Source organism: Akebia trifoliata, chromosome 5 (assembly GCF_017979445.1).
Source record: "Akebia trifoliata isolate Shusen 1 chromosome 5, ASM1797944v1, whole genome shotgun sequence".
NCBI classification, from domain to species: Eukaryota; Viridiplantae; Streptophyta; class Magnoliopsida; order Ranunculales; family Lardizabalaceae; genus Akebia; species Akebia trifoliata.
In genome coordinates this window covers 7,736,419-7,763,309 of record NC_141379.1, presented here as the reverse complement: position 1 = coordinate 7,763,309, position 26,891 = coordinate 7,736,419, and the positions used below count along the sequence as shown (strand labels likewise).

General features: G+C 34.5%; 2 protein-coding genes and 1 pseudogene across 4 annotated transcripts; 1 reads left to right on the top strand and 2 right to left on the bottom strand.

Moving 5' to 3' along the window:
- Positions 1–4,015: 4,015 nt before the first annotated feature.
- On the bottom strand, positions 4,016–8,992 carry LOC147401368 (transcription initiation factor TFIID subunit 8 pseudogene; annotated as a pseudogene). Of its 2 annotated transcripts, none has more exons than XR_015178449.1 (2): positions 7,223–8,992; positions 4,016–5,736 (listed from the first exon to the last, which is right to left on the bottom strand). The product of XR_015178449.1 is annotated as a transcription initiation factor TFIID subunit 8 pseudogene, transcript variant X1 (transcript). The 2 variants fall into 2 exon arrangements; XR_015178450.1 differs by lacking the exon at positions 4,016–5,736 and adding an exon at positions 5,748–6,094.
- Positions 8,993–12,685: 3,693 nt separating this feature from the next.
- LOC147401367 (actin T1-like protein) lies at positions 12,686–20,877 on the top strand. The gene is made up of 3 exons (XM_086442647.1): positions 12,686–12,925; positions 19,258–19,336; positions 20,644–20,877. Exons 1-3 carry the CDS (start codon positions 12,774–12,776, stop codon positions 20,710–20,712), a joined length of 300 nt encoding a protein of 99 aa, XP_086298773.1. The 5' UTR covers positions 12,686–12,773; the 3' UTR covers positions 20,713–20,877.
- A 3,269-nt stretch (positions 20,878–24,146) lies between these two features.
- Positions 24,147–26,577, bottom strand: LOC147401366 (transcription factor TCP5-like). Its single transcript, XM_086442646.1, has 2 exons — positions 26,293–26,577; positions 24,147–25,752 (listed from the first exon to the last, which is right to left on the bottom strand). Exon 2 carries the CDS (start codon positions 25,697–25,699, stop codon positions 24,539–24,541), a length of 1,161 nt encoding a protein of 386 aa, XP_086298772.1. The 5' UTR covers positions 25,700–25,752; positions 26,293–26,577; the 3' UTR covers positions 24,147–24,538.
- Positions 26,578–26,891: the final 314 nt, after the last annotated feature.

Sequence of the window (26,891 nt, the reverse complement as noted above, 5' to 3'; positions counted from 1 at the left end):
AGGTGATATTGAATATTTGGCTCTGGCCAATTCTTAAATTTCCCATGGTATATTATTCATACAAGCGAAGGGGGAGGCAGGGCATAATAAATTGATAAATCAAAATGACTAATGCACTCACATAGTGTGAGGGCAAAACTCCTCGCGTCCACAGACAATTGATTTCCTACTGCTAGTACTGTTTTATCAATTGTAGTTCTTTTTTTGATCATGATCAATGAAGAAGACATTTATACGCAAGTTTACTGACTGAGATAGGTCATAACTCTACAAGTGCCAATTGTACAAATGAAATGCCCATTCTCATTTTCTCTTGTCACCATTAACTGAACAATTAGGCCTTCCATACACACATGAGAACCTTGTTCCATCTACATTGTATGTATGAATGATGAATCTTGTGTTCATGGACTATAAATAAAATAAATTTACATTAATCTGTGTGAAGGCGCTTATGCTTCTCTATGGACAATATAATGACTTGCTTAATATTGATGACTAAGGCGTGAGGTATTACAGCCAACCAACTTATTCATAAGGTGATTGATGGCATGTCAAGTGTAATGAAATTGGTATGCTGTTAAAGGAGAGAAACTTCATGACTTGGCAGTCATTTACTCGGTTACTCCACTGATTTTGGTTTTAGATGATAAAACATTCTAATATCTATGATTAACATAGTAGATGATCCAACTGATGAGTTATCAAATTCTAGAACATGAAACTATATGGTGTCATTATTTTGATTGATTTTCTTGACTCGATAGTGTTACATGTTTATCATGAAAACAATTGGGTAGTGGTGTCTTTGCCAATATCTGTGTGTTTATAGACTAGGTTTATCTCCTAAACTTTGGCAGATTTATTTGAGGACCCCCTTGTTAGTAGTGCGCACCATCAACATTTTTAATGATCTTGTTGAGAACATGGATAGATGGGAAGCAAAATATTTAAGAAGCACAACAAAACTCTATTCCACAGATTTGAGATTTGGTTGAACGAATCATGTTCCTTAATTCTACTTTTTTTTTCTTTCAAAAGTCTAGTTTTTTTGTTACTAAGATTGATTTCATATCTGTTCTATTATCTCCATCCTCAAGTATGAGCTCTTTTAGGATTTTTTTGTGGTATTACACAGATTTATGTGATTTACTTGATGATTCACTCTTCATAGAAATTCTTCTCTGAGGGTATTTCTTTCTAATTGCCCCCTTTATCTTGAAGGAAATGACTCGAATAGTCCAGTTATTTTCAACTTTTTCTTTTTTATGACCTGCACCTACTTTCAATTGTTGAATTTCACCATTCAATCATTTAGATCAACATTTTACAACCTTCCCCATCGTTTGATCATTGAACATGAAGGGTTGGGATTGACGATTTAAATGGTTTGTCTTTTATACAAAAAATTGAATACTAGTAGTGGTGGTTAAGCTACCACCCAAAATTAGGGTGCAAAAATTAGAAAGAAACCTTAGTGCAGGATCCATTGAGAAATTTTTTCCTTACATAACTATCTTGGAACGTTGTCCCACACAAGATTGGATTGGCTCCCCAAAACTCATCATCTATTACATTTCGATCAATTAAGAATAAAAACAATGCATGGGCACAAACTTATTGATCACATGTTAAACTTAGCTTTGTTAGCGAAAAAATATCAATCATCGTAAAAGGTGCTCTCTCTCTCTCTCTCCTCTCTCTCTCTCTCTCCTTTGAGGCAGTAATGGGTCAGGTTGTCGGGTTGAGTCGAGGTAAGAGTATTCTAAAAATTTACTTAACCCAAATCCGATCCATTTAATAATTGTCTCAAAAACTTAATTCTGAACCCAAACACATTTGTTAAATAAGTACCTTGATCTGATCCGGCGAGCCATTCAATAAAATTCTAATCTTAATTGAAAAAAAAAAAAATAGTTTTATTTCCACCCCTAAAACTAGTGTTGTTCATTTAAGTCGGACAAATTTGTGATAAAACTAAAACTAGCACAACAGAGAGAGAAGGCATGAGTATCCCAAAAAGAGATTGCCCAAAAAATCTAATATGCATATGATTTTGTACATCAAATAATTCTACTAAGGGCATGTTTGATTTGCGGAGAAAATTTTAGTTGGCAAATCTTGTTCAAGGTAAATCCTTTTCTACTGTTTGGGCACAACATGGAAAATTTAGTGAAAATTATTTTATTGTTTGAATTGCATAAAAAATAAAAAAATAATTCTAATTTGACTTTTGTGGTAATTATATAGAAAATAATGATAAAATCAATTTTTGGAGGAAAGATTTGAATTATTACACCCCAAGTTTTTTTAGAGAGCTACTAGTGGCACCTTACATTTTAATTATTCCACCCCAATTTCTTAAATTATTTATCACTCGAAAAAAAAAAAAAAAAAAGGAATTAAAACACATTCTTCAAACATTAAAAAGGTTTGGCTTAAATTATAATCTCAACATTATAACACTTGTTCAGACAATTTTAGTGGTTTACATTTATAATTAGGTGCATATAAAATCCTAAACCAAAAAAAAAAAAATAAAATTCAAATCTAACCAATAATGAGATAGTTTCTTTTGGCACCCCAACTTTTACTTATTATTTTCTTTTTTTATTTGGGGTGTAATCAATAAAATTCAGGGTGCCAATAGCAACACTCTAGCTTTATTTATAAAAAAAATATTGATATAATGTAAAATTAGTTATTCAATCAGAAATTTACAAAAAAAATAAAAAATAAAAAAATAATTCTAATTTGACTTTTGTGGTAATTATATAGAAAATAATGATAAAATCAATTTTTGGAGGAAAGATTTGAATTATTACACCCCAAGTTTTTTTAGAGAGCTACTAGTGGCACCTTACATTTTAATTATTCCACCCCAATTTCTTAAATTATTTATCACTTGAAAAAAACAAAAAAAAAAAAAAGGAATTAAAACACATTCTTCAAACATTAAAAAGGTTTGGCTTAAATTATAATCTCAACATTATAACACTTGTTCAGACAATTTTAGTGGTTTACATTTATAATTAGGCGCATATAAAATCCTAAACCAAAAAAAAAAAAAAAAAATCAAATCTAATCAATAATGAGATAGTTTCTTTTGGCACCCCAACTTTTACTTATTATTTTCTTTTTTTATTTGGGGTGTAATCAATAAAATTCAGGGTGCCAATAGCAACACTCTAGCTTTATTTATAAAAAAAATATTGATATAATGTAAAATTAGTTATTCAATCAGAAATTTACAAAAAAAATAAAAAAATAAAAAATAAACAGATCCATTTGGATGGTTTTAATTTTTTTTTTTATAAAAATAATTAAGTTTTAACAATTTAAATACTTATATTTTATAAATAAAATTATGATTTTTTTTTATTTCATTTTTTTTGTATACTTTTTTATTTTGTTTAATTTTATTTATAAAACAAATATTGATTTTGTTTGATTTGTTGTATGCTAGCAAATCATTTTTCAAAGGGGGAGGGGTAAGAAAATGATTTGCCGTTAATGAAGGAAAATTGAAGGTGCTGGTAAATCATTTTCCACGCAAATTAGAGTTTTTGATGCGTTAAACAATGGAAAATTGTCATTTTTCATGAAATTTCAATTTCTCCCTAATTTTCCGTGCAATCAAACATACCATAATTAGAAGAAAAAAAAAAGAATTACATAAATTATGAGAGAGAGAGAGAGATGCCTATCACATGTATAGTGGTGTTCTTATTAAATTGCATAGAGAATATGAAAAAGATGAGAATCACATTGAAAAAAAATAAGAATTTAGGTTTTTAACCATCATATTAATATTTTAGAGATGATTTTTCTAAACTAAAAGCTTAACCCTTAACTATTTGATAAATATATTAAGCACTTTCTATCTTTAAAAAAATCTATATAAAAAAAAATGTAGTATGAAAGCATCTATAAAGAAAATTCATACGAAATTCTCACAAAATAAAAAATTTAAAAAATCCTTACACAATTGCCAAATATTTGAGATACCTCTTATGTTTCATGATTTAAATGGGTTATATATAAGTCAGGTTGTAAGGGCGAACATGACACATTAGTGACATGATAACTAAACATGTCAAATGGGTTGACATAGCTAACTTAGATTCAGGCCATTTAATAATCGGATTAGATGGGTCGACATGATTACAACCAAAAACACAATTAGACTCAATCCAAACCCACAAACTTCATGTGGTTTTTGAGTCATGTTCGTGGGTTGTGTTAAGATTGTCACCCCTACTCTCTCTCTCTCTCTCTCTCACACACACATCTTCAAACTCAAGATTCTCTCTCCTTCAAAACAAGATATGATGAAGAGGATTGATCTTTGACTAGAAAAAATTGTAACAAGAGGTTGAAGAAGAGATCAAATAGGTAAAATGTTTTCCACATTTTAGCAAGAGACCATTGCAAAACTCAACCAAGAACATATAATGATTTTGTAAGAGTTTCCTGATGGTCACCACATAACAGTAAATTTTGCATTGTAATGTGTAACTGATTATTTGCAAATGCAGATGATTTCTAAATTTCGTTACTTATCAAGCAGGGCTGAGATGTTTTTGGTGGTCCAATGGCTAGACGTAAAATCAAGCTGATTAATGCGACATGGCATATTTTGGAGCTTCGATGAGGGTGTCAGTATCATTGTATACTTCTTGGTGTGAGCCCATTGGAGTTGGAACTTGTGACCTCAACGTGCGAACATCTCTATCCAAATCGCTAAAATAATGATAACTTTTAATCAAACATGATTTAATTAAGTTGATTAGGAACATGTATTTCCATGAACAATCCAACATCATTCAAATGATGTACTGAAAAATGCTCATACACAATATCCAATCTGCATTAATCTATGAGTACAATAACAAAGCCTTATCCCAAAGATTTGGAATCATTTAACAAGTTGTGTTCCACAATTTCACTCTGTCCAAAGCCAAATCTTCTGTTATTGAGAGTGAGTTCATAATTGAGTTTACTATCTCCTACCTTTGGAGTCTTCCATTCACTCTTTTTGGACTTTCAATTTGAATATTTTTCTCATTGGGGTTGTAATCGACCCTTGGACAAGCCCAAATCATATCCATCGACTTCACCTTAGTTTATCGTTTATTGGAGCTACTACAATATTAATACAGTTTCCTGGTTGTGTTCATTTCAAATTTTATCTTTCCTAATATTTCCACACATCCATCTCAACATCCTCATGCTCAATTATTAATATGTTGCTTCTCGACTACACATCATTCAGATCTATAAACCATAGCTTGTTTACTACCATCTTATAAAACTTTCCTTTTAATTTGATTGGTATGCAACAAACAACTGAACCTAAAAATGGAAGTGGTCTCTTTGGGGCATTTCTTGTACATAAATCGTAACGACACGTGTATGAAATTCTTACTCAAGTTACATCATGTATATTTGATCTTGGTCCCCACTTACTTAAACTCATGGTTTTTAAGGTATCTCTCTATAGTTCTAGCTTTGAATATAACCCCTCTAGTTTCATGCGTAGATAATAGATAATAAGGGACCTCGCCTCACAGAGAACCTCAATAATTGTACAGCCACATATAAATGACAGAAGTGTTACAGCTAATAAATGTGTTACTTAAAATAGCCTATATAGGCAAAGAAAGTAAAATGATAAGACCAATCCACCCCAGGAAAACTTGAAGATTGTAATATATTGGGGCAAAAGCTTCTGGCCTGTTTCGTATCAAAGCACATGAAAAACAATCCACAACCAAAGATCAAAATGCATCACATATATATACCATATAACTGATTAAGATTGCAAGGTGGACATATTGAAAAAATAAGATCACATGGCAGAACCACAGATACTGATAGATCTTAAGGGGTTCTTTTATTTCATCTATGCGGAAATGCAACATGTTTACCATCCCGAGCACTATGAATTTCCAGAATTATCTGAAAATGAACAAAACATAAATGATATTATTTCTACTTTCACTGTTGATGCTTCAACAAAACTTCTGATTGTAATTTCAAGATTATTGACTTCCATTTTTCGATGATGTGGCTGTGTTGTAATACCACGGACCTGTGATCAAAACCTTGGGTTATCATCTTTCTTACATGGTAAGGGACACGGAGACAAGTTTCCTCTCTGAATTGAGAACATGTCATTTGGCATGATCTTTTTCACAATCTGATTGGTAGTGTATCTTTCTAAAATATGTTTTGGAAGCATCATGTATTTCATTGGACCACAAAAGGAAACAGAGTTTATGGAAGCATGAAGTGATTTATCTGTAGATATAGAATTTTGATATATTTTTTTAAGTTACGAAAGGTGATAATTGTCCTTGAATTACCTTCAAATCTAGCAAAGTTACCACAGTATACCATCACCTAGATGCCCAACACCAACAACATTGATTTTACTAATGGGAACTTAGGGGTTGAAAATTTTTATTCCCTTTTCTTAAACCTGCTTCCCACCTCCCTTCTCCAGATATACACCAATGACAAGGTAGCTAGGCCCTCCTTGTTCCCCAGCATCAGCAGAAGATGAATGTTTAGATTTTTTCCCTTTTTGGATAGACGATGTTGAGATAATTTAATACAGTAAAAGCTTCCTCAAGGAAAGTTGAAATGATTTTCTTTTCAGCGCCTCTTTGTTGTCTAAATTTACCCAAGTTATTTCTTGTACACATTTCACCATGCTTTCTTCTTCTTCTTCTTCCTTTTAATCATGGTAGAACTATCTCCTGTAAGGCTGTAACTAAATTTTGTGATAATCACCTATATTGGCTAGGTATTAGTGAAATTGATGTCTTTTCACTTTTCTATTATCCACTATATCCCTTCTCGATATATGAAAGTAGAATACTCCCATGTGAAGGATACAATGATTTTGAACAAAAATGAACAATCAATATCCCATTTACATGCCTGAACGATTCCACAGCCATAGTTCAGTTTTAATCTTTGTTCATCATTCTAGGGAATACTCAATAACGACTTGATGAACATGGTTTTTTTTTTGATAAATTAACTAATGTACAACTTCTGTTCTCTTGTTCATTCAAATCTCATATACAGTGAACAAATCCATCTTACTGTATCCATTCTAATTGGACCATGGAAGAAAAAACAAGAACTTCATTAAAAAAGAATTGTTGTAAACAAGTACCCCACTCGATTATGTGAAGAGAAATTCACATACCTCGAGATCTTTAAGATGAGAACGTGAGGTACAATTATTCACCAGCAACCGGACGGATATCCATATCACAACAATAAGATGTGCTTTGACTTCTACTGCCCTACAACCCATTGTTGCAGCCAAATATTTGTAAGTACACAAATTTCCCACCTAGTTAATCAAGTCAATGAATTAACCTACAACTGGGTAAGTTCATCTGGGTTTTCCATAGATTCCTTCAGAATTCGCTCGGCTCTTCTTTTTTTTTCATCTTTCTCATCATCCCTCCCAAACCAAAAAGCCTCTTCTCCTACACCATTGTTCCGAAGGGTCAAATCCAGAGGAATCCCCAAGGATTTCTTGCCAACCCGAAATTTAAAGTTCACAATAGGTCTCTTATTTGGCAGAACCTTTCTCCCGCCATCCTCAGAATCACAAATTCCACTGTTTGCTGCTTTGATAACTGGTGCAAAAGTCTCCAACACCGAAACATGAGTATCAACAACTACTTTATTCGGCATCTTAATTGGAAGAACAACTCGAGACCCATCTTTCTCCCCAACTTGCAGAGGTGGAGAGAGAAACGGGTTAGTCTCTTCTACGTGTTTTGCTTTCCCTGCACTACTGGGGTCCAATATGGGAGGCAATTCTGAATCATTGCATGCCAACCGTTGCTGCAAACTCAACAACGACCGTTCTGCCCTCCTCCGCTGCCTTGCTTGTTCAATTTTATCACCACGAGGATCTGTTGTCCTTTCATTCCACATTGGGGTGCGGATATAAGTATGGGGATCAGGTAATGCGGGTAACCAAGGGGGAATGTGTTTGCCATTTGGTGTCTCACCCATTTGAAGAAAGCTTGGTGTTGGTTTCATGATTCTTGAAATTGGGAAATGGGGAATAGGTTGGGCAAATGGAATATCCTCTCCCAAGATCAAGTACTGTGTGATCTCTCCCAGTAAATTAACATCCAATACACCTGAAAAACCTTGTAAGGATCCCAAATCTTGCAATCCTTGGATAATATCAAACACATTACAATCCATTCTACCAGATAAATTAGCATAGAAATTTGCAGTTTTTCCTAGGTCACGAATGTAACAGATCACCATCTCCGAGAGCGTTTCAAGGGCAGATTGCTGGGAACTATGAAACCCAACATTCTCACATATCTGCGCTACAGAAATCTTCGCAATTGCTCGACTGAAATCGTCACCTCCTTCCAGTTTCCTCTCCAGACCTCCATCTCTCATATTAAACAAAACCTCACATCACTTCAGTGGAAGTAGAGTTTCAAGAAATCCCATTTTTTTTCATTGGGTTTACCCCAAAATCTCATTATTCTTCCACAAATCATCAATAACGATTAGATTTCCACAAAAAGATAATTCGATCATCCAAGAACAAGCATTCAAATGCCAATAAATCAAATAAAACCCTAGACTGTATTGCATTTCAAATCCAGCACCAATGAGAGGCAAAAAATCGGAAGAAGACTACAAAGAGTTGAAAAAATCGAAGGTTCTTGAAGTCTTGCCGGTGATTTACAGGGTTTTTTCCAAATTGAATCCACCTTTAATCGAGTAGACCTGAAACTCCAAGATCAATATTCATACTTGCATGGATAAACAAACCTCGACCCGAAATTTCTACGAGTTGGGGATTATAAAAGTTGACAAATTGAAAAATTAAGAATAAAAATGGGGGGAATTTGAAGATGTTTGGGTTGTCGAGAGCTTTAAACCCTCGTAAAAGCCAAAGCAGAGAGACAGACAGTCAGATGGGATCCATTTGAGTGTCAGATTTATAGATGAGGGAGGATGAATTGTTGTGAACTTCTATTGCCACACTAATTTTTTTCTCTTAACACACCAATCTTGAGAGATACCATTGTGTTTTTTTGAAACTGATGACCTACCCTTGACCTAGTTCTTATATGAGATATTAATGTAAATGGCATAACTACCCTCAACCTCAAACCCTAATCTCTCCTATACACCCTAAATTAAAAAAAAAAAAAAATGAAGGTAATTCAACCTTAAGATTCTATACCGAGTTTCAAACCTTAAGAACGAGATAAGTTTTTCAGAGAAGTAGATGGCTGGGGTTTTTTTTTTTGTTGAAAAAAAATTAGGGGTTTTTCTACAAGACATTGAAGATAAGATTAAGTACTTTAAAATATTTTGCCTTATAGAGATTAGCAGTTTGAAAATGATAGATTTGTAGGTAGCTTCGACTTTTAGATTCTATCTCCTTTAACCTTCAAACTAGAAGAACAAGGTATGATTTTTTTAGAAGTATAAGGATGGATTTCGAGTAGAAAAAAATATGGGTTTTCTACGATACATAAAAGACAAGGTTGAATAATATTTTACCCGTTGAAGATGATAGATTTTTGTTTTTGAGAAAATTAAAGTGTTTTCAACTAGAAGTTGAAGATGAGGGGCATTTAGATAATTTATTAACGAATCTTAGAGCAGAAATATATATAGCTGGAAGAACAACGACTAGCAGTACGAGGAGGCGATTCAGCAAGAGAGGCACACCTCCGCTATTGACCCGATCAACTTGTTTTGACTCGACAAAACCCAATCTACTCGTATCTGTTGATCCCCTTTGAAAATCGAGTTCATAAAATGAGTTTTTCTCTTTGAAAATGTTTCAAGTTTATTCCCTCGAGAATGAATTACCTAAGTTGATTACTTGGTAATTGGACATAAGATTGAAATCAACCTAGATCAGATTTGAGCTTCTTATCTGAAATGCCTTTGCAAGAAAGAAGGAAGCATGTGTAGAAGTCGAATGTCCTTAACTTATTGTAAGCTTGTTTAAGTTCTTTACAAATCAGAGCCATCTCACTCATTGGTTCATCTAGATCGACAACTGTAATACCTAATGCTAGAATTACCCTAAGTATTTCAATGATTTAACAACAACAAACACACACACACACACACACACACACACACATACAAATGACTAAATTCAAGATCCATGCTTATCTAACTATCTCATTTCACATGAAAGTAAAATTGAGGGTTGTCACATTTCACTCTGAATCGCACTTGACCTCGAAGCTTGGCAACACTTGACACTTGTCGTGTCTTTTGAACCTTCTTCATAATGGTGATGATCTATAGCTTGATTGTGTGGTTTAAAATCATTAAAATTAGTTAAATGATATTCACAATAATGATGCAATTTTCTTCGGAATTGAAATAACATTTTTCTTTTCTTTTTTCGTTCATTCATTTCAATCATGTGAGTCCCTTTATGGGGGACCTTCCTCTAAATGACAAAGAGAGATTCTATTGGGGCACACCAACTCTTACTTACAACATACTTATCATTTTGAAATTAAATTATGTATTGATTGGTGTGATTCTAGAAGTTCTCATGATAAACCATATTAATTTGGATTATCTTGTCTCATGCCATGTGTCATCATCTTACAAGCCCTATAGTCACCTCACAAGTACAATTAAGGGTGCAATTTGAGGTCAAATTGGAATCAAACCGACATAAGTCGGTTCTACTAAGTAAGAATCATAATCGAATCAAATTCCATTCGAACCAAACCAACCCAAACATATCTAAAGTCGGTTTCATTTGGTTTGGTTCTACGAATTGTCAATAATCTATAAATTGTAAGTAATATTTTTTAATGAAAAAATAAACATATAATTTCAAACAATAGTCATTAATCTATTCATAAAAAGTCAGGGCGGTTCACGGGATATATGTAAAAATGATTTTTCAAAATATGGGTTAGAGGTTTTGGATTGAGCTATTTTTTGTGAGGATGGTCTCTATGATGAGAAGATCATCCTCACAAAAAATTAGCTCTGAAACTTTTAAGTCCATCAAAAGTGATTTACAAATTATTGGTAAAAAATCGATGGTCCACATTCTAAATCATTTTTGATGGGGTTAGAAGTTTCGGATTAGGCTGATTTTTTTGTGAGGATGATTTTTTTACTATTATTGCATTGTTTTTACATATGTCCCATGATGTATCATATATATATAGGGATGGTTCGAGGGATGTCTCACAAACCGGTTGAGAAACATATGTTTTTGAGTCGTTGGATTTGGGACATTAGACGATCTGTATTTCGTTTTAAAACAAAACGTGCGGCCAGCTGGAAAACGTCTTTTGTTTTAAAAGAATTATTGTATTTACAGAAAACTCCCTCAAATAAATGAAATATAAAACTTGTTTTCGAAAAAAGAAAATTACGTTCTATAAAAAAGACTACAAACCGAATTCCCCAACCAGAGACCAATCGCTCGCAAATCAGAACCAATAAAAAGAGCTCCCATTTCCATAGAGGGAGGTCCCATAGAGTCCTTTTGTTGAAGTAAGATGGGTTCCAAAAATCGCAAACTAAAGCAGCCAAAATTACTATGAAACTCACCCATTGAAAGATTGTTAACGGGTGGAAATTCAGCTTCATGAATTCTTCTGGGAGGTCTTCTTCAGTGAAAGGGTCCTCTTCATCGTCTTTGTTCGGAGTCGCCAATAACCCATATTTCAATTGAGTCTCTTCTTCGTCAAGTGGGGGATCCATCAACCTCGACTTGATGGTCTTGGTCCTCCAAAAACTAGAATTCTTTCGTGATGAAACATTTGAATTACGTCTGGAGACCGTTCCTTTCTCACCTCTACTATAACTCAAATGCGAAGAACCCCAACTTTGATTTTGATGGAGATGACAGTCATCCTCCTCATCCGATGATTCATTGGATTGTCTTCTAATGGGTTCATTGGCAATCTCATCAGATTGTGGTGAACAGATTCTTGGAACGAGACTTTGAGCTCCTTTTGTGAAACTTGTTGATTGTTTGGGCTCTCTCCGATTGGACATCAATCTTTGTAATTTAAAAAAAAAAAAAAAGCTTAAATTACAGAGAAACAATGATGGGTGGTGAATGGAGGGAGTTTTTTTTTTTTTTTAAATATATTAATTCTTTTTTAAAGATAGAGGGAGTTCTCTGTAAATACATCATTTTTTTAAAACAAAAGACGTTTCCAGCTGACTGCACGTTCTATTTTAAAACGAAATCCAGACCGTTTAATGTCCCAAATCTAACAAAGCAAAAACATTTGTTTCTCAATCGGTTTGTGAGACGTCCCTCGAATCGTCCCCTATATATATATGCATTGAGATTCGATTTTTGATTTTGGTTCGGTTCTATACAAGCTTGATTTGAGAATCAAACCAAATTGATCGGCTCTCTATTTTCGTAATCCGGAACCCGAATCAGAACTTGTTCCAAATCGAACCAAACCACCCCCAAGTTATTGATTTGGTTCGATTCTCGGTTTGAATCGGACCAAGTTGCACCCCTATGTACAATTAGCTGACGTGTCCGGACACTTTGTCTCATGCCATTGGATGGATGATGTCTATGTGCGCATTACGCACGGGCGTAGGTTAGCAACCTGATCCAAACTTTAGTTGGGGCATGTAAAGAGAGGTTGAGAATCAAAACCAGCCAAGAACATAAAGATAAGAGAACGGATAGAGAGGTCTCATCAAGTAAGTTGAGTTGCAGAGGAAGAAAAAAAATGGAGAGATTTTTCGGAAATGCGTACCGTGGTGACCCGGGCGTTCCACACACCGATCCGGAACGATTCGTCAACATTTGGATCGGTTCCTTTGCGTTCTCCGCAATCACTTTCTTCAACCCCTACATCTGGCAGATCTCAAGTCAATTCAAGTAATTCTTATTTGAGGTTTTAGTTTTTGGTTTTTTTATTTATTTTATTTAACCCTTCAAATTCATCCTTGTTTTTCTAGGGTTATTGGGAATTTTGCTGCACGGTTTCTTCATTTTCGAGGTTTTATGATTTAGTTTTTCACACATTTGAATATATATTAGTGATATATGCAAAGAAATTTATTATATTGATTTGATTTGATTTGATTTATAAGTAAAATCTTGTAGAATATGGATTAATTAGAGAAAAGCCGACCCCAAAATCTTTGGAATAAGGCTTTGATGATGATATTGTAGGGGGGTAGACTTGATTCATAGAAAATTTATCGAATATCATCAAAATGAAGATGAAAAAATAAAGAACAAAGGGGAACATAAGATTTTGGACGGGGTTCTTCGCGAAGTCACGAACTACATTCTTGGGCTCGTGAGCTAATCTATAGCATTTTGCTGGATTTCAAATTCCTTCATGTGGTAGCCCCCCCCTAAGGCCACTTCTAAAATCATTTTTTTTTCTCCTTACATGCCTCTCCCTTAAATGGATAAAAAAGAAAACCTTTCATTCCTGCCCCTTCCAAACTATGTACTTGTTTTATACACCCTCAATATGTAATTCTCCCATTCATGCTCCTCCTTCACAAATGTCAACATTCCTATGCATGCCTTCGATGTTGTGATTCTTTCCTAATCATGTTTGTTACGTGTTCAACTGCAAACATGTACGATCTACATTAAGCATAATTTTAGACCTTCACAATTAGACCCCTCAGTGGTAGACCTCACGTGCTTGTGGTATGCTGCCTAGAAGATTGCTCACTTTTATCATTTATCAAAGAAGAGTGTTGATGCACATAGGGACACGATTTATCAAAATACGATTAAACCCACAGGATTTATGAAAGAATAATGCTGAGGTGACCTCAGGCTAGAACCTCATATCGCACTTCTTGACGTGAAAGTGAATGGGAACCATAGATGCTTTTTATCGAGATAAGAGTGAAAAAGCATCTATGGTTCCTATCCACTTTCATGTCAAGAAGTGCAATATGAGGTTCAGCTTGAGGTCACTCCAATACGACTCTTTATCAAAATATAATCGAACAAGATTTATTAAAACATGACCGGACCTTTAAGGTTTATCAAAATGCGACTGAATCCATATTGTTTTTTGTTTTTTTTTTTTTGTTTTTGTTGATAAATCAAAGATCTTTGTTAAAGGCATGGTCGAGGAGATTGAGCACTATTTATTGCGAGTCGAATCAATTTTTAGTTGGTTGGGGTTGAGGGCGATATTTGACTTCTTGGCAATTGAATTTGCTCTTATGGACTCTGGTGAGTGATCCATTGGGCTCGTCGAATTGGACTCGGATTGAGCTCCCATTTAGACCATTTGACTTAGCGAGTCAGATTTCTTGACTCAATTGACTCAGAGTATTTGGATGATTTAGTGATGGCTATCATTAATTCTAGTTTAAGGATTTGGTTGGAGGGGCCTTTGATGTGGAAGAGATTTTGGTCTCCATTAGAGACATAGATGACGATAAGGGTATGGGCTTTGAACAAGTTCTTTTTGGTTTGCTTGAAATCTTCTTGGATTATCATCAAAGGGAGTTTGATGAGATAGTGAAGGATTTCCATGAATTTGATTATTTGAATTGTTGTTCCAATGTCATTTTTATCTCTTTTATTTGGTAGATTCAATGGATGGATGCGATTAGATTTTAGAGCATTTAATTTGATTGGTAGTGTCCAAATCATCACTAAGACTTTTACTTCTAGCTAGGGAGGTTCTAGTATTTTTTCCTTAGTCGTTTCTAAAGAGCAAGGGGAATTTATTATCCATAGAATTTTTTTAGATGAATTGCTTATTACCAACAAATGCATGGATTCTAGGAGGAAATACATGTTCTTGAGGGCTGTTTGTAAGATAGGCATGGAAAAAACTTATCATTATAGAAAATGGGGACTGGGGATTCTTAGATTACTTATTAGGAGGAATGGGTTTTTGGGAGAAATATAAGTGATGGAATCAAATGATTTTCTTGGTCATTTTTTCCCCAATTATGGTGAATGGTTTCATCATTGGTTAGTTCAAGAGTTCTGGGGATCTTAGACAAGGGGATCCTCTTTCTTTTATATATATATATATATGTATATGGAGGGGCGTTTGAGGGACAAAGGCAAAAACAAAGTTTGTCACAAAGGTTTTCATTTGTTCGATGATGACAGATTGGATGGACAACTTTTTTTCCAGTTGTAAAGCACAAACCACGTGCTATGCAAAAAATTATGAGTTATTTACAAATAACTCCAGGCTATTTACAACCACCTCCCTTCCCAAGATGTTAACTTTTAAAAAACAATTCATTCTCTTTACTCTCTTTCTCTCTCTGTCTTTTTCTTTCACCACCATTAACGAACCAACAAACATCAAACAGTTCACACCCTCGAACAGTTCACACACGAAACCCTCTTTTTGTACATCATTCACCTATCAGATCTCATTCGACTATTCTCTCTCACTCTCTCATACTCTCCATTTACGAACCAACACCCTCTCTTTGTGAATCTCACTTGACTCGCTCGCTCTCTCGTACTCTTCTCTCTCTGAATCAAACACAAAAACCCTACTTCTTGAGTTGTTTTGATTTATGACTTTGTTCAGTTTTCTTAAATTTGAAATTGGCCTCTTGAGCCGATCTCTGTTTGATTTTTTAGTTTCGAAATGAGTTGTTGAGAATATTACCCATTTTTTTGAATCATGGCTTCTCTTTAATTTTGGTATTAGGCTCATCGATTGTTTTTAGTCGTTCAAGCAATCCTCAATTTAGATTTTTCATCATATAGGGTCTGAATTGACAATTTTTGCATTTTTTAGTGATCGCGTTGATACTATTTTATTTAAAACTTGAAACAGTTTCTTGAAAACTTTATATTTTGAAGTTGAGATTTACTTGTTCAGTTTGTGATTTATGTTTCGCATTTTAGTCATAATTAAAATTTTGCTCTTGACTGGTTTGCTTTCAATGTTGAACTAATTCCGTACGTTCAATTTTTGTTCTAGACTGGATTGAAAAGAAAGGCCATCCCTAATTATCTTACAATGTGTATTTAAAACATGGGTCTCCTTGATCTCCTTTAAAGCCTCTTTGGGCTGGTACAAATTTTTTAAAACATGTTATGTAATGTAAGAATTTTTGGTGCATTCAAACTGGGTCGACTATGGTATTTTTGATACATTTAATAGATGCTACTATCACAATGTTATCGACATAAAGAGACTGTGAACAACTTAATCTGCAACTCAAGAAACAACTGATGTTGAACGTAGGGCTGTTGGGACTCATTGGAAGTTTTCTTAGGGAGCCAAACTTCACCTGTTGGTGTTGGATTTCCCTTGAAACCCATGTTCTTCTAGGGCATGATTCGCAAAATAGTGCTGAAAAAAAAAACTGTACAGTTGTAGTAAAATGTCATTCCTTTCTGTGAAAAGGAGAATTGCAAATGCCCGCACTAGTCAGTTGGACAGAATGACAGTGAAATTAAGCCCCATGGACACTTAATCTCAAATGCATAATAGGTCACGAAATTTGTGGGATAAAAATGTATATTCCACAAGGGGTTATTCACAACACAGTGAATGGTTCCATAGTGACTAAAGACAAGTACAATAGCACTCTAATAATTTATGGTATGCTAATCCTCACTCCCTGATTACACAATCCCACTTGTTAACAAAATCCTCTAAAACATGTGCCCTGTAATTTCTTTGAAGGACCTGTACAAAAATAAAAGACAAAGATATTGATTATCACATCATGTTCATCTGCACGGTTTAGTTACTTCAAAAGTGCGGAGAGATAGAAAGGAGAGAGAGTTACTATTCGGTGCCGTCTTCAAATTCTTATCAACCAACTTCCTAAGATTCCTCAGATCGATTCTAGGAATCATTATCCTAAAAGTGTTGGGTTGTGTTTGATTCACAGAGAGAGGGTTTCATGTGAAAGGGTTTGAAGAGTGCTGGGTGAATGATGTACGGAGAGAGGGTTTCGTGTGTGAATCGTTCGAGGTTTGCTGGTTCGTTAATGGTGCTAAAGGAAGGAGGGAGAGAGAGAGAAAATAAGCCTTTTTTTTAAGTTAATATCTTGGGGAGGGAAGTGGTTGTAAATAACATGGAGTTATTTATGTGCAATCTCTTTCACGAATTCTGTTTTTTTTGCTTCTGTCCATCGAACGCCCCCTTTTTGTATGTATTATTTGTGATTGAATTTTAAGTAAGTTTATTTCCCTTGCATTTGATATTGGGGAGTTGAAGGGGTTTTGATGTAAGATGAGTTAATTTGTTAGGGTTTCTAATCTTAAATTTGCCGATGATTCAATATAATATTTTGAATCTTTAGTGGATCGGTTAGGGTTTCTTACAAGCCTCCTATGTTGTTTTGATGTTACATCAGTTTACACATGAACTTGGGAAAGAATACGGTCATAAGGGTGGGTGTCGAGGACACTTAGATCGTTTTGCATATGCTTTGGGATACAATAGTGTTTCCCTATGAAATATCTAGATCTTCCACTTGGGGCGAGTTATAGGTCTTAAGACTTTATGGGGTCCAGTTATTGAGAGAGTCAACAAGAGCTTGGCCTTGTGGAAAATCAATATTTATTTGAAGAGATAAGGTGGTTTTGATTAAGATTACTCTCTCAAGCCTCCATATTTGTAATACGTGTCCTTTTTACCATGCATTTTTGTGTTGTTTCAAGGTTGTAAACGTTGATCAATGATCTTTTGTGGTATTCCTAATATAATACATTTCAATATCACCCAATTAACTTCAAGATTGTTTGTTCCCAATTCATAACCTTAGATTTTTATATAGCGGAAGTGTGCAAATTGATAGATTCGACAGATTGTGTTCAATGGAACACTCAAAATCAATTTGAATCAATAGATTTAATTGATAAACAAACAATAACTTGAAAGAAAATAAAGCATATAGCTAAAAAGTAATTAAAAGAGAAAAGATAATTGAATTGATTGATTTTCGGATTTGGAGCTCCTTATACAGATAATTCCATTATAACAACTTGTAATCCTACTAAAATTAACATTCCTAACTATCTATAACATAATACTAACTTGCTAATTCTATTAGAACTCAAATTGGAGACTTCTAAGCACTACTAATTATAGCTAAATAAAAATGAATTTAAAACAAATTAGAAACTAATAAGGAATGGTATTCCTAACATAATTATGAAATAGAAATCTTACTCGAAATATAAATAAAACCTAATAGAATTAGAAAACTACTTAGAGCTGTAGATGTCCTACATGTTATTTTAAGAAGTGGCATTGGAGATTGGAAGTGGAGAATCAAAGTATTTGGAGAAGGGGTGGAGCTTTCAAAATGCAATTATAGGATTTTAGCTAAAAATTGCTGTGGATATTCACTAAGAACTTTTGATGGGGCATCAAGATTACTAGATTGTTGTATGGTGGTAGCACGTGGAGAGGTATCGTGATACTTTGTTATGAATTTGCGTAGCGTATTCATTTTGTGGTGGCAAGGGTGATAGAGTTAAATTTTGGGAGTTTAGACAATGAGTGGATTCCACTTTGATGGACGACTTGTTCTAACCCTTTTCTTTCTCTTGTAAGGATGCCCAAATGATAAATATGTTTATGGTTTGGGATGGAAGAATTTATTTTGGGATTTTGATTTCTGAAGAAATTTAATGATTAGGAGGTTGAGTCAATCTTTGGCTTCATCACCCTCATTGATGGTGTGTCCATGTGCCCCATGTTTGAGGATGATAAATTGTGGCCATAGTGCAAGAATGGATTATTTTCTGTGAGTTCATTATATTTTCTCGATTTTTGTTAATAGTTCTTTCTTTCCTCTTATGTTGCGAAGGGTTCTAAGATTTTCTTGCTGTTAATTTTTTTTTCTGGGACCACATTTTTTGATATAATTCTTATTTTTGGTTACCTGACTACCCAAAATTGGACAATGGTTGTCTTTTTTGCCATGTGGAAAAAGTCATGGGGAAAAAGAGAAATGTTCAGGCTTTTGAGGAGTGTGATCATTCTTTCTTCTCAAAAATTTCTGTGTCAATTTGTTGTGATTAGACCTCTCATGTCATTATCACAGCAAGTGACTCTGTCAGGTAGGATTGCATGTTTTCCATGCCAATCCTTTCTACATCTTAGCGCATGTGGTTCACTGGCATTTGATCATTATATCACCTAAGTTTAATACAGATAGAAACTGAGCAGACGTGCACATTTTTTTGGGTTTTTTTCCCTTCACCTTTTGAACTACCATTTGCAGCTGGCATGACAAAGCAATGCTGTTCGAGCAGTACCACTGGAAGAAAGCACTGCAGAAAAGGCAGCCATATAAGTTCAAGGTGAGTGTTTGACTTCTTATTACTGGGGTCCTTTGGAGCTCAATAGTTTCTCTTTCAAAGGGGAAAAAAAAATTCATGGTTACTTTATGGCCCAATCAAGCTCATAAACTTGCTGAGTGGACATGCTTGTCTGTCCTCTCAGACTTAGTCTATCTAGCCAATATTTTGTGTTAGATATAGGAGTAAGGCAAGTAAGAATTGGCTAACTGTTCAAAAGTTGCATTGGTGTGATGATTCCTTGAAGTTCATCTGATTCTAATACAAGTTGAATTTCTTCCACATACCCATTTCTCAATTCTCTGCAATTTCATATGATGGGTTTTATAATTGATCAAAAGCTAAAATGGGAAAATTTAAGCGTGATTTTATATACAAGCATGTGAATATTAGTTGCTAAATCCATTAATTATTTATATATTTTTGCATTTTTTTTTTAAATTTCAAGGATAAATGTATAATCACTCAAAATGATTTATGTTCAAATTTGTTTACTAACATGATCTTAAAAATAGTTAGCACAAATTTATAAGAGAACCTTTCGAAAAGAAAGCCTAGCACAAAACTACCTTTTAAACAGTTTTATGCCTACAAAAGAATCACCTTTAAACAGTTCTATGCCTGTCCAAAGGAAAAAAAAAAACCTTTAAACAAGCTCTCTGACACCTTTCTTCTTTCTCTTCCATCATCACCCCCCCCCCCCCCCCCCCCCCCCTTTTATTTCATCTATAAAAGAATCTCTTCCAAAGGAGTTTGGAAACTGAGGAAAGCTGATAAGATGAATGAGGAAAGGTTTGGTTCGCTTGCCTTGAAGCTGTTGAGCAGAAGGAAAGCACATAGGGGTTGACTCTTGTTGGTTTATAAGGTGCTCTAAAACCCATGATCCTATTATTGAGTCAACACCTCTAATCTTGATCATACCTATAATTTAAACACATTTTATGTTACTATCACCAATCTTTATCTCAAAATTTGAAGTCAGACCAAGTTTAGCACAAAAAAAAATCTCTTGCCAAATATTTCTCATTCCCGTTTGTTCAATCAATTTTGAAATGACAAAAACAAAACTTTTCCTTCTTGAACTTGGGTCATATCTAAACATGTCTACTGTGGTGCAAACCATCTATACTTACATGACTGACTGATCTCAACCATTGACCTATGGTTCCAAGATGATGGAAATAGCACCGATTGGATGATCCAAACTGTCATAACCAAATGTTGTTTGATACATGATATGGAATTCAATGATTTTTAACCTGAATAGGAACTCTTTCCTTGTTTTTTTTTTTTTTTTCATTTTATTGCAGTGGAACCAGTACATGGACAGGGAAATGCGGGATTCATACTACGACAACTGGCCAGTCTACTTCCCTTAGATGAGAGAGATTGTAGTATGTTGTGTTTAGATATTTTTTCTGCAGTGTTATACATTTTCTATGGACATCTGTCAAATTTCAGGTTGTAGATTTTCGGAACATGAACTTATTAGGTTATAAGTAAGTTACGGGGTTTAAGTAAATTCGTTAATATTTGATTTGCCACCATTGTTCATTATGATTGAATATGACATTAAACGGCAGAACCAGGTTTCTGTCATCAACAACAGTGTCTTATCCCCCAATGATTTGATCTGGATACACGAATGCAGAACAAGATTCATTTTGTTGATTACAGATAATTGGGATAAGGCATTGACGATGAAGAATGAGCCAAAGAGATCAACATTTACAGACAGAATCTTCCTTTCTATTAGAAATTGCTCTCAATCATATTCTAAAAATTTATATATTTGAAATGGTTATTGTCATCTGATGGAAATAGTTATTCCTCACTGGAGCTCGCCCGGGCTGTAAAGGGTCTGGTTAGGGTAAGGTAGAACTTGATCCAATCGTTAATAAGTGGGTATTGAACTAGATCCATTTATTTATGTTCGGGTCGATTTGTGCTAAAATAATTATATCCCATTTATTATTCAGAAATGGTGGTGTTTGGTTTCTAATTGGGTTGTTTTTACAAGTATGATATACATGTTGAAGGAAAAAAGAACTTCTATTGCCACATCAATATTTTTCTTCTAACACCAATTATATTGTCTCCCTTAACTCTTTTTCCAAGTTTCCAACTTGTATACCTCCATTTATGTCTCTCTTTCTCTCTCTCACACACACACACACACACACACACAGAAATTTACTAACCAAGGTCAATAGATTTAGGTTTAGTACAAAAAATCCTAAATCCAATCCATGGTGAAGATTAACATGTGGAGCGTGAAGGAGAGATCAAGTCTTAATGGTTACAGATCCAGTCGGTCCGCTTCCTTGCACCATTAATCTATGTCATTTATTGTATCCATCCTAGACCAAACAAGAGATGAAAACGTAATACGAATAGCAAAATTAGGAAAAAAAACCAGTATCAGAGAATGGGGTGAGATAATTTACAAAAAAAAAAAAAAAAAACCTTCACATCTTAGAAAATCATCCAGTTCTAAGACTCGTATGTTGTAATCAAATATTGTTGTAAGAATAGAAATGCTCTAATTACAAAATTAAAGGCCTGTTTATGTATCATTATCACAATCATCGATCAGAAGAGAGAAATGTTAATGCACTTCCAAATTAGAAGATTCAATCTTTGGTTTTGGCTCCAAATTTTGGGCTCAAACCCATCCCACCAGTCAAAATTGATTTTTTGCTAAAGGAATAGTCAACCCTAGATTTCAGCGAATCATGGTACGAGCAATCCCACAAAGTCTAACGAGGGGAATTTTGTAATTTGAAGATGCTCTCAAAGTCTCGAATAAATCAGATAACTCATCCAAGATGACTCGGTCTTATTTATGGACGAAACATCAAAATGAGTTTTAAAACCATGATGTAAATTCATGTGATTGGTGGATGTCAGATTCTGTGAGCAATTGTTTTTCCCAAGCAAACATTTAAATAAATGTTCAATAACATTAAATTATTAAAAATAATTATTTTATATATTAGAAAAAAAAAAAAAAAAACAGTTGACTCGGCCGGGTTTTTCTCTTTAACTCACTTGAATCCAAACATGCGTCAGGTAGCATGCATGCCTGTGGTCCAGACATTAAGCTTGTGGTCACCTTCTATGACAGTTGTTACCACAACCTCTAAAACCCCATTAATCTTTGGACAATTTATGATGGTGTCCAAGGAACCAATGATGTAGTGACACGTGAGAGGATGAAACAGGCTACCTGCCCAGCCATTTCCTCTTTTTTTCTTTTCTATTGGCACTCCAACTTTTACTTATTACACCTCAATCAAAATTAAAGAAACTAAGTAAAAGTTGGGATACCAATAGAAGTTCTCTCTCTCTCTCTCCAACATTTCTATAATTTTGAATTTAAAATTTTACATGAGCCTAATCATAATTATAAACAATTATTGAAATCGTTGCAACAGGGTGTTATAATGTTAGGTAATGTTGAGATTATAATTTGAGCCAAACCTTGATAATGCTTAAAGAGTGTACTTTAATCTTCCGTTTGAGTGATAAATAATTTAAGAATCAGGGTGTAACAAGTAAATGTTGGAGTGCCAATATAGTAGATCCCTATTTTTTCCTCAATTAAAACGGTAAAAACCTTTGAAGCCTGCTTCAAAATTTGGAAGGAACCACCTCCATTCCATTGGATTATAGGTGGGCATTTTTAAGGATGTATTTCAAAATTTGATGAAATATAAGGTCATCAAATAAATTCAAAGTGCCACGTGTCATGTAATGAGTAGGGTTTCTTCCCGCTTCAAAGCTTCAAAGTCGGACTCAATTAAAACTGGTTCGCTAGGTAACTTTAATTTGTCTGCCCCCACATGTCACTATCTCATTCTTCCATGGAAAACCACATCAGTAAACCTTCGTAGTCTTCCTTTTTTTTTTTCTTTAGTAAAAAAAAGAAGCAACAGCCTTTCAAGGACCACCAGCAACCTTTTATTTCTGCCCCTTTCATGGGTGTCCTTCGACCCAACAACCAACTTGCTATTGTTTGTTTATTTTCTTGGATCTTGTGAGATCTTGAGTTGGTCTCTTTCTTACACACATCTTGCACTGCTCTTACATCACTTCAGCTTATCTTCCATTTTGGGCTTTGTGATGCTTCCATTCTTGGTTTCAAGAGGAAAATGGAAATTGATGGTTCTCTATTAGAGACTTCTTTCTAACTTCTAGGGTATTGAAACTTAAGGTCTAGGTCTCCTTGATCTCCATGTGAAAAACAAATTGCATGGTGTAAATGAACATGGTTATAATGCTTTTAATCAAATTATGTATACATGCATACATGGGTATACTAGATCTTGAACCAATTCTGTTATTGGTTGCATGCTTTTTGGTTTCAAGGGATATTACATGGTTTTAAAAGGCTTGTGTGTGTGTGTGAGAGAGAGAGAGAGAGAGAGAGAGAGAGAGAGAGAGAGAGAGAGAGAGAGAGAGAGAATTATGTCACAAGATTGCAAATGCTATGTTCAAGGATGCAAGATCACTATCCAAAGTCCAATCTTAGTTGCAAGTAGGAATGAGATCAGAGGGAGGGATTCTGGTGTGGGATTAGAGAAGCTAGCGACGCTATTTCAAATCAGTTTTAGATTTCAGTTGAATTATTTTCAGAAGCAGGAGCTGAAGCTATATTCTGGACTAGAAGATAGAATGAGTGTGGCACCGAGGGTAGAAAGTTTCTGCAACTACCAGTCAAATAATCTAGGTTTAATTGGTTGGGGGAACCATTGGAGGAATGTATTTCATGAACCCAAAATTTGTGAACTAATGCAATAGATCATAATCAGACCAACTCCAAATAAAGACAATATACATCAAATATCAAATAATACTCACTGTTACATACTTCCTTGATAACTCATACATTTGAAGATGTTTACATCCACATACTAAGAAACATACTATAGTGTCCTACAACTTCTTTATGTTCATATTTGAAAACACTCTATGGTGCAATTTGACTTGTACCAAATTTGTTCAACATCGAAACCATGAACAATGTCGCCCAGATCTTGAAACAGGTAGGATGCCCTTCATTTCATGCTCACAAACAATACTTCTCTCCCTCTTCCATGCATCAACAACTATCACAATATAAAGCATATAACCATTGCCCAGGACCTTTTAGCAGTTCTCTTCTACTGACATGTGTTTTTTTTATATGAAGAGTGAGATATCTCATCCACAGAATGCCTTAGGATCGTTTTGAAAGGAAGTCGAAGCAAAGGTACTTGAAGGGCCACCATTCCCCTTATTTGATTGACTTTCATTGTTGTTTTGGGAATGGAGAAGCCTAGGACTAGGATTTATACCATATTGGAGAGGTCTCATTGGTGGGTAATTGGTTAAGTTGAGAGAACTGGTATGGAGATTTTGTGAAGTTGAGCTCAACATATGAAGATGGTTGATTGGTCTTGGATTGCACTCTACTTGTGAAGTAACAAATGGAAAAAAGAAAGAGGGTGGTGCTGGTGCTGGACAAAACAACAGCTGAGATGCAGATGGCAGAGACAGTGGGGATGGCATCGATATGACATTATAGTTATGGGGATCGTCGGTTTGGATCGAATATCCAGTATTTCCTAAACTTGATAAAGGGAAATTTTGATGACCCCAGTGGTAGTAGGAATTTTGTGGCATGACACTGTTTAACAAGCCTGAAAAGGAAGAATCACCAACTCTAGGAAGAGAGTTATGAGATAAAACTTGTGCATTTTGAACTTCAATACCTTGATTTTCATCTTCATTTCTGTTGATCCAATTTCTTTTTTCATTGATCGTTTCTTGTGCAACTTCTTTACATTTAGACCTCAAAGGAGAATTAATACGATTCCAATATGTAGACTTGGGTCTATCATCCTTAACAGTTGGTGAAGAGTGAGACCCAACATCCTTCACATAGTCTATCTTTCCATCTACACGGGAAGCAAGAGAAGTTTGCAACCCATTTGCTTCATAAGATATAAAAGACTGAGGGAATTGACCAAAGCTTCCTGGTGGTATTTGGAGTGGAGGAAGTTCATCAATCTCATCTTTAGCAGCATTAAGCAACCAATCAACAACTTTGCTAGGTTGATTAAGTCCAAGCTTGTGTTGAAGATCATACAATTGAATAGCAGTGGGTACCGAAAGCCTGACACGCCTGTCTCTCAATCCTTTTATTGTACAAACTTTGCTGTGTCTATCTTTTCCTCCAAAGGACCGTGAGACACGTACAACCCGAGGATTATTTAGACCCGACCAATATCTTGAACTAGATGAATCTTTACTGATCTTGTCTACAATGGTGTTGTCTTCCTTCTTCGCTGAGAGTTCTTTTTCTATCGAATTGGTAATCATCTTTGTCTTTCACCATTTGTGCCTTAAAATTAACTTCATTGCATGCAAGGGGACTGATAGAAGAAAATATTATCAGAGATTCCATCATAAGAAAAAAAGTTTCAACTTAAATATGGGTACTGAGTTTCCCTTTAATGTAACATATTGTGATGTAGTCTTTTGGCAAGTAAAATTAAGAAAAAAAAACTAGAATTACTATCTAGCTAACACCTATAAATCAGTTATAATTTCACTTTCATAGCATACATGTAAAAAAGAAGATCAAGGTAATCATTACTAAAGTATAGTTTTGAAATTGATGCTAAACATGGGTTTAGTTGAATTCATGTTTATATATTCAAGAATCGCAACTAGAATTCTGTGTAGCACTTGTGTAAGCATCTAAATTTAATGGAAAATGAATATGAATCTCTTTGATACTACTCATACCCATGAAATAGACAATCCATGAGTACAAATGAAGTAGTAAATTCATAAATGTATGCACCCTAGTTGGGAAAAATTGAAGCATAACACACATGATAAGGAAAAGGTAAACATAAGTATTACTCATCCTCCATGACTAGATCTATAGGGTTTTCTGATAAACTTACATGTAAGTGGAAATATCGGTACTTTTTGCAACAAATCGAGTTTCAATTACTGATAATTCAGAGTAGATGAGGGTGAGAATCCTGCAATGCCATTTATTGCCCTCCTTTGAATTTTGCTGTTGAAATCAACTGAACTTTGAGTAGGTTTCAAACTAGAAATCTAATTTCTTTGCAGAGAATAAACTTATTGAAGAAGTCTCCCAATTTGAGAAAGAGATCGAGATGCCCTAATTCCACCAACCATGTGCAATAGGAAAGAAAAGAAAAAGGTATGGAGCATTTGCATCCATGTGGCATACATTACACCTATCAAATAAGTTTCGCCGTGCGTACTGAGCTATCATCACCTCAATAAATAAGTTGGGTTGGTCTTCTCTACCCCTATGTGGCAATGACTTAATAATTGTATTATCATATAAACTAGAAGTGATTAACCATATATCCAAGTAAACAGAAGTTAAGAGAATTGTTAATGTCATAAAGAAAATATTCCGCGGTGAATGAATTGCAATCACTAGTACAAAATCAATCAGACAGTTAACTTCAGTTATAGTTCTAGATTAATTGTTTATTTAAAAAAAATTAAAAAAATTTACTGT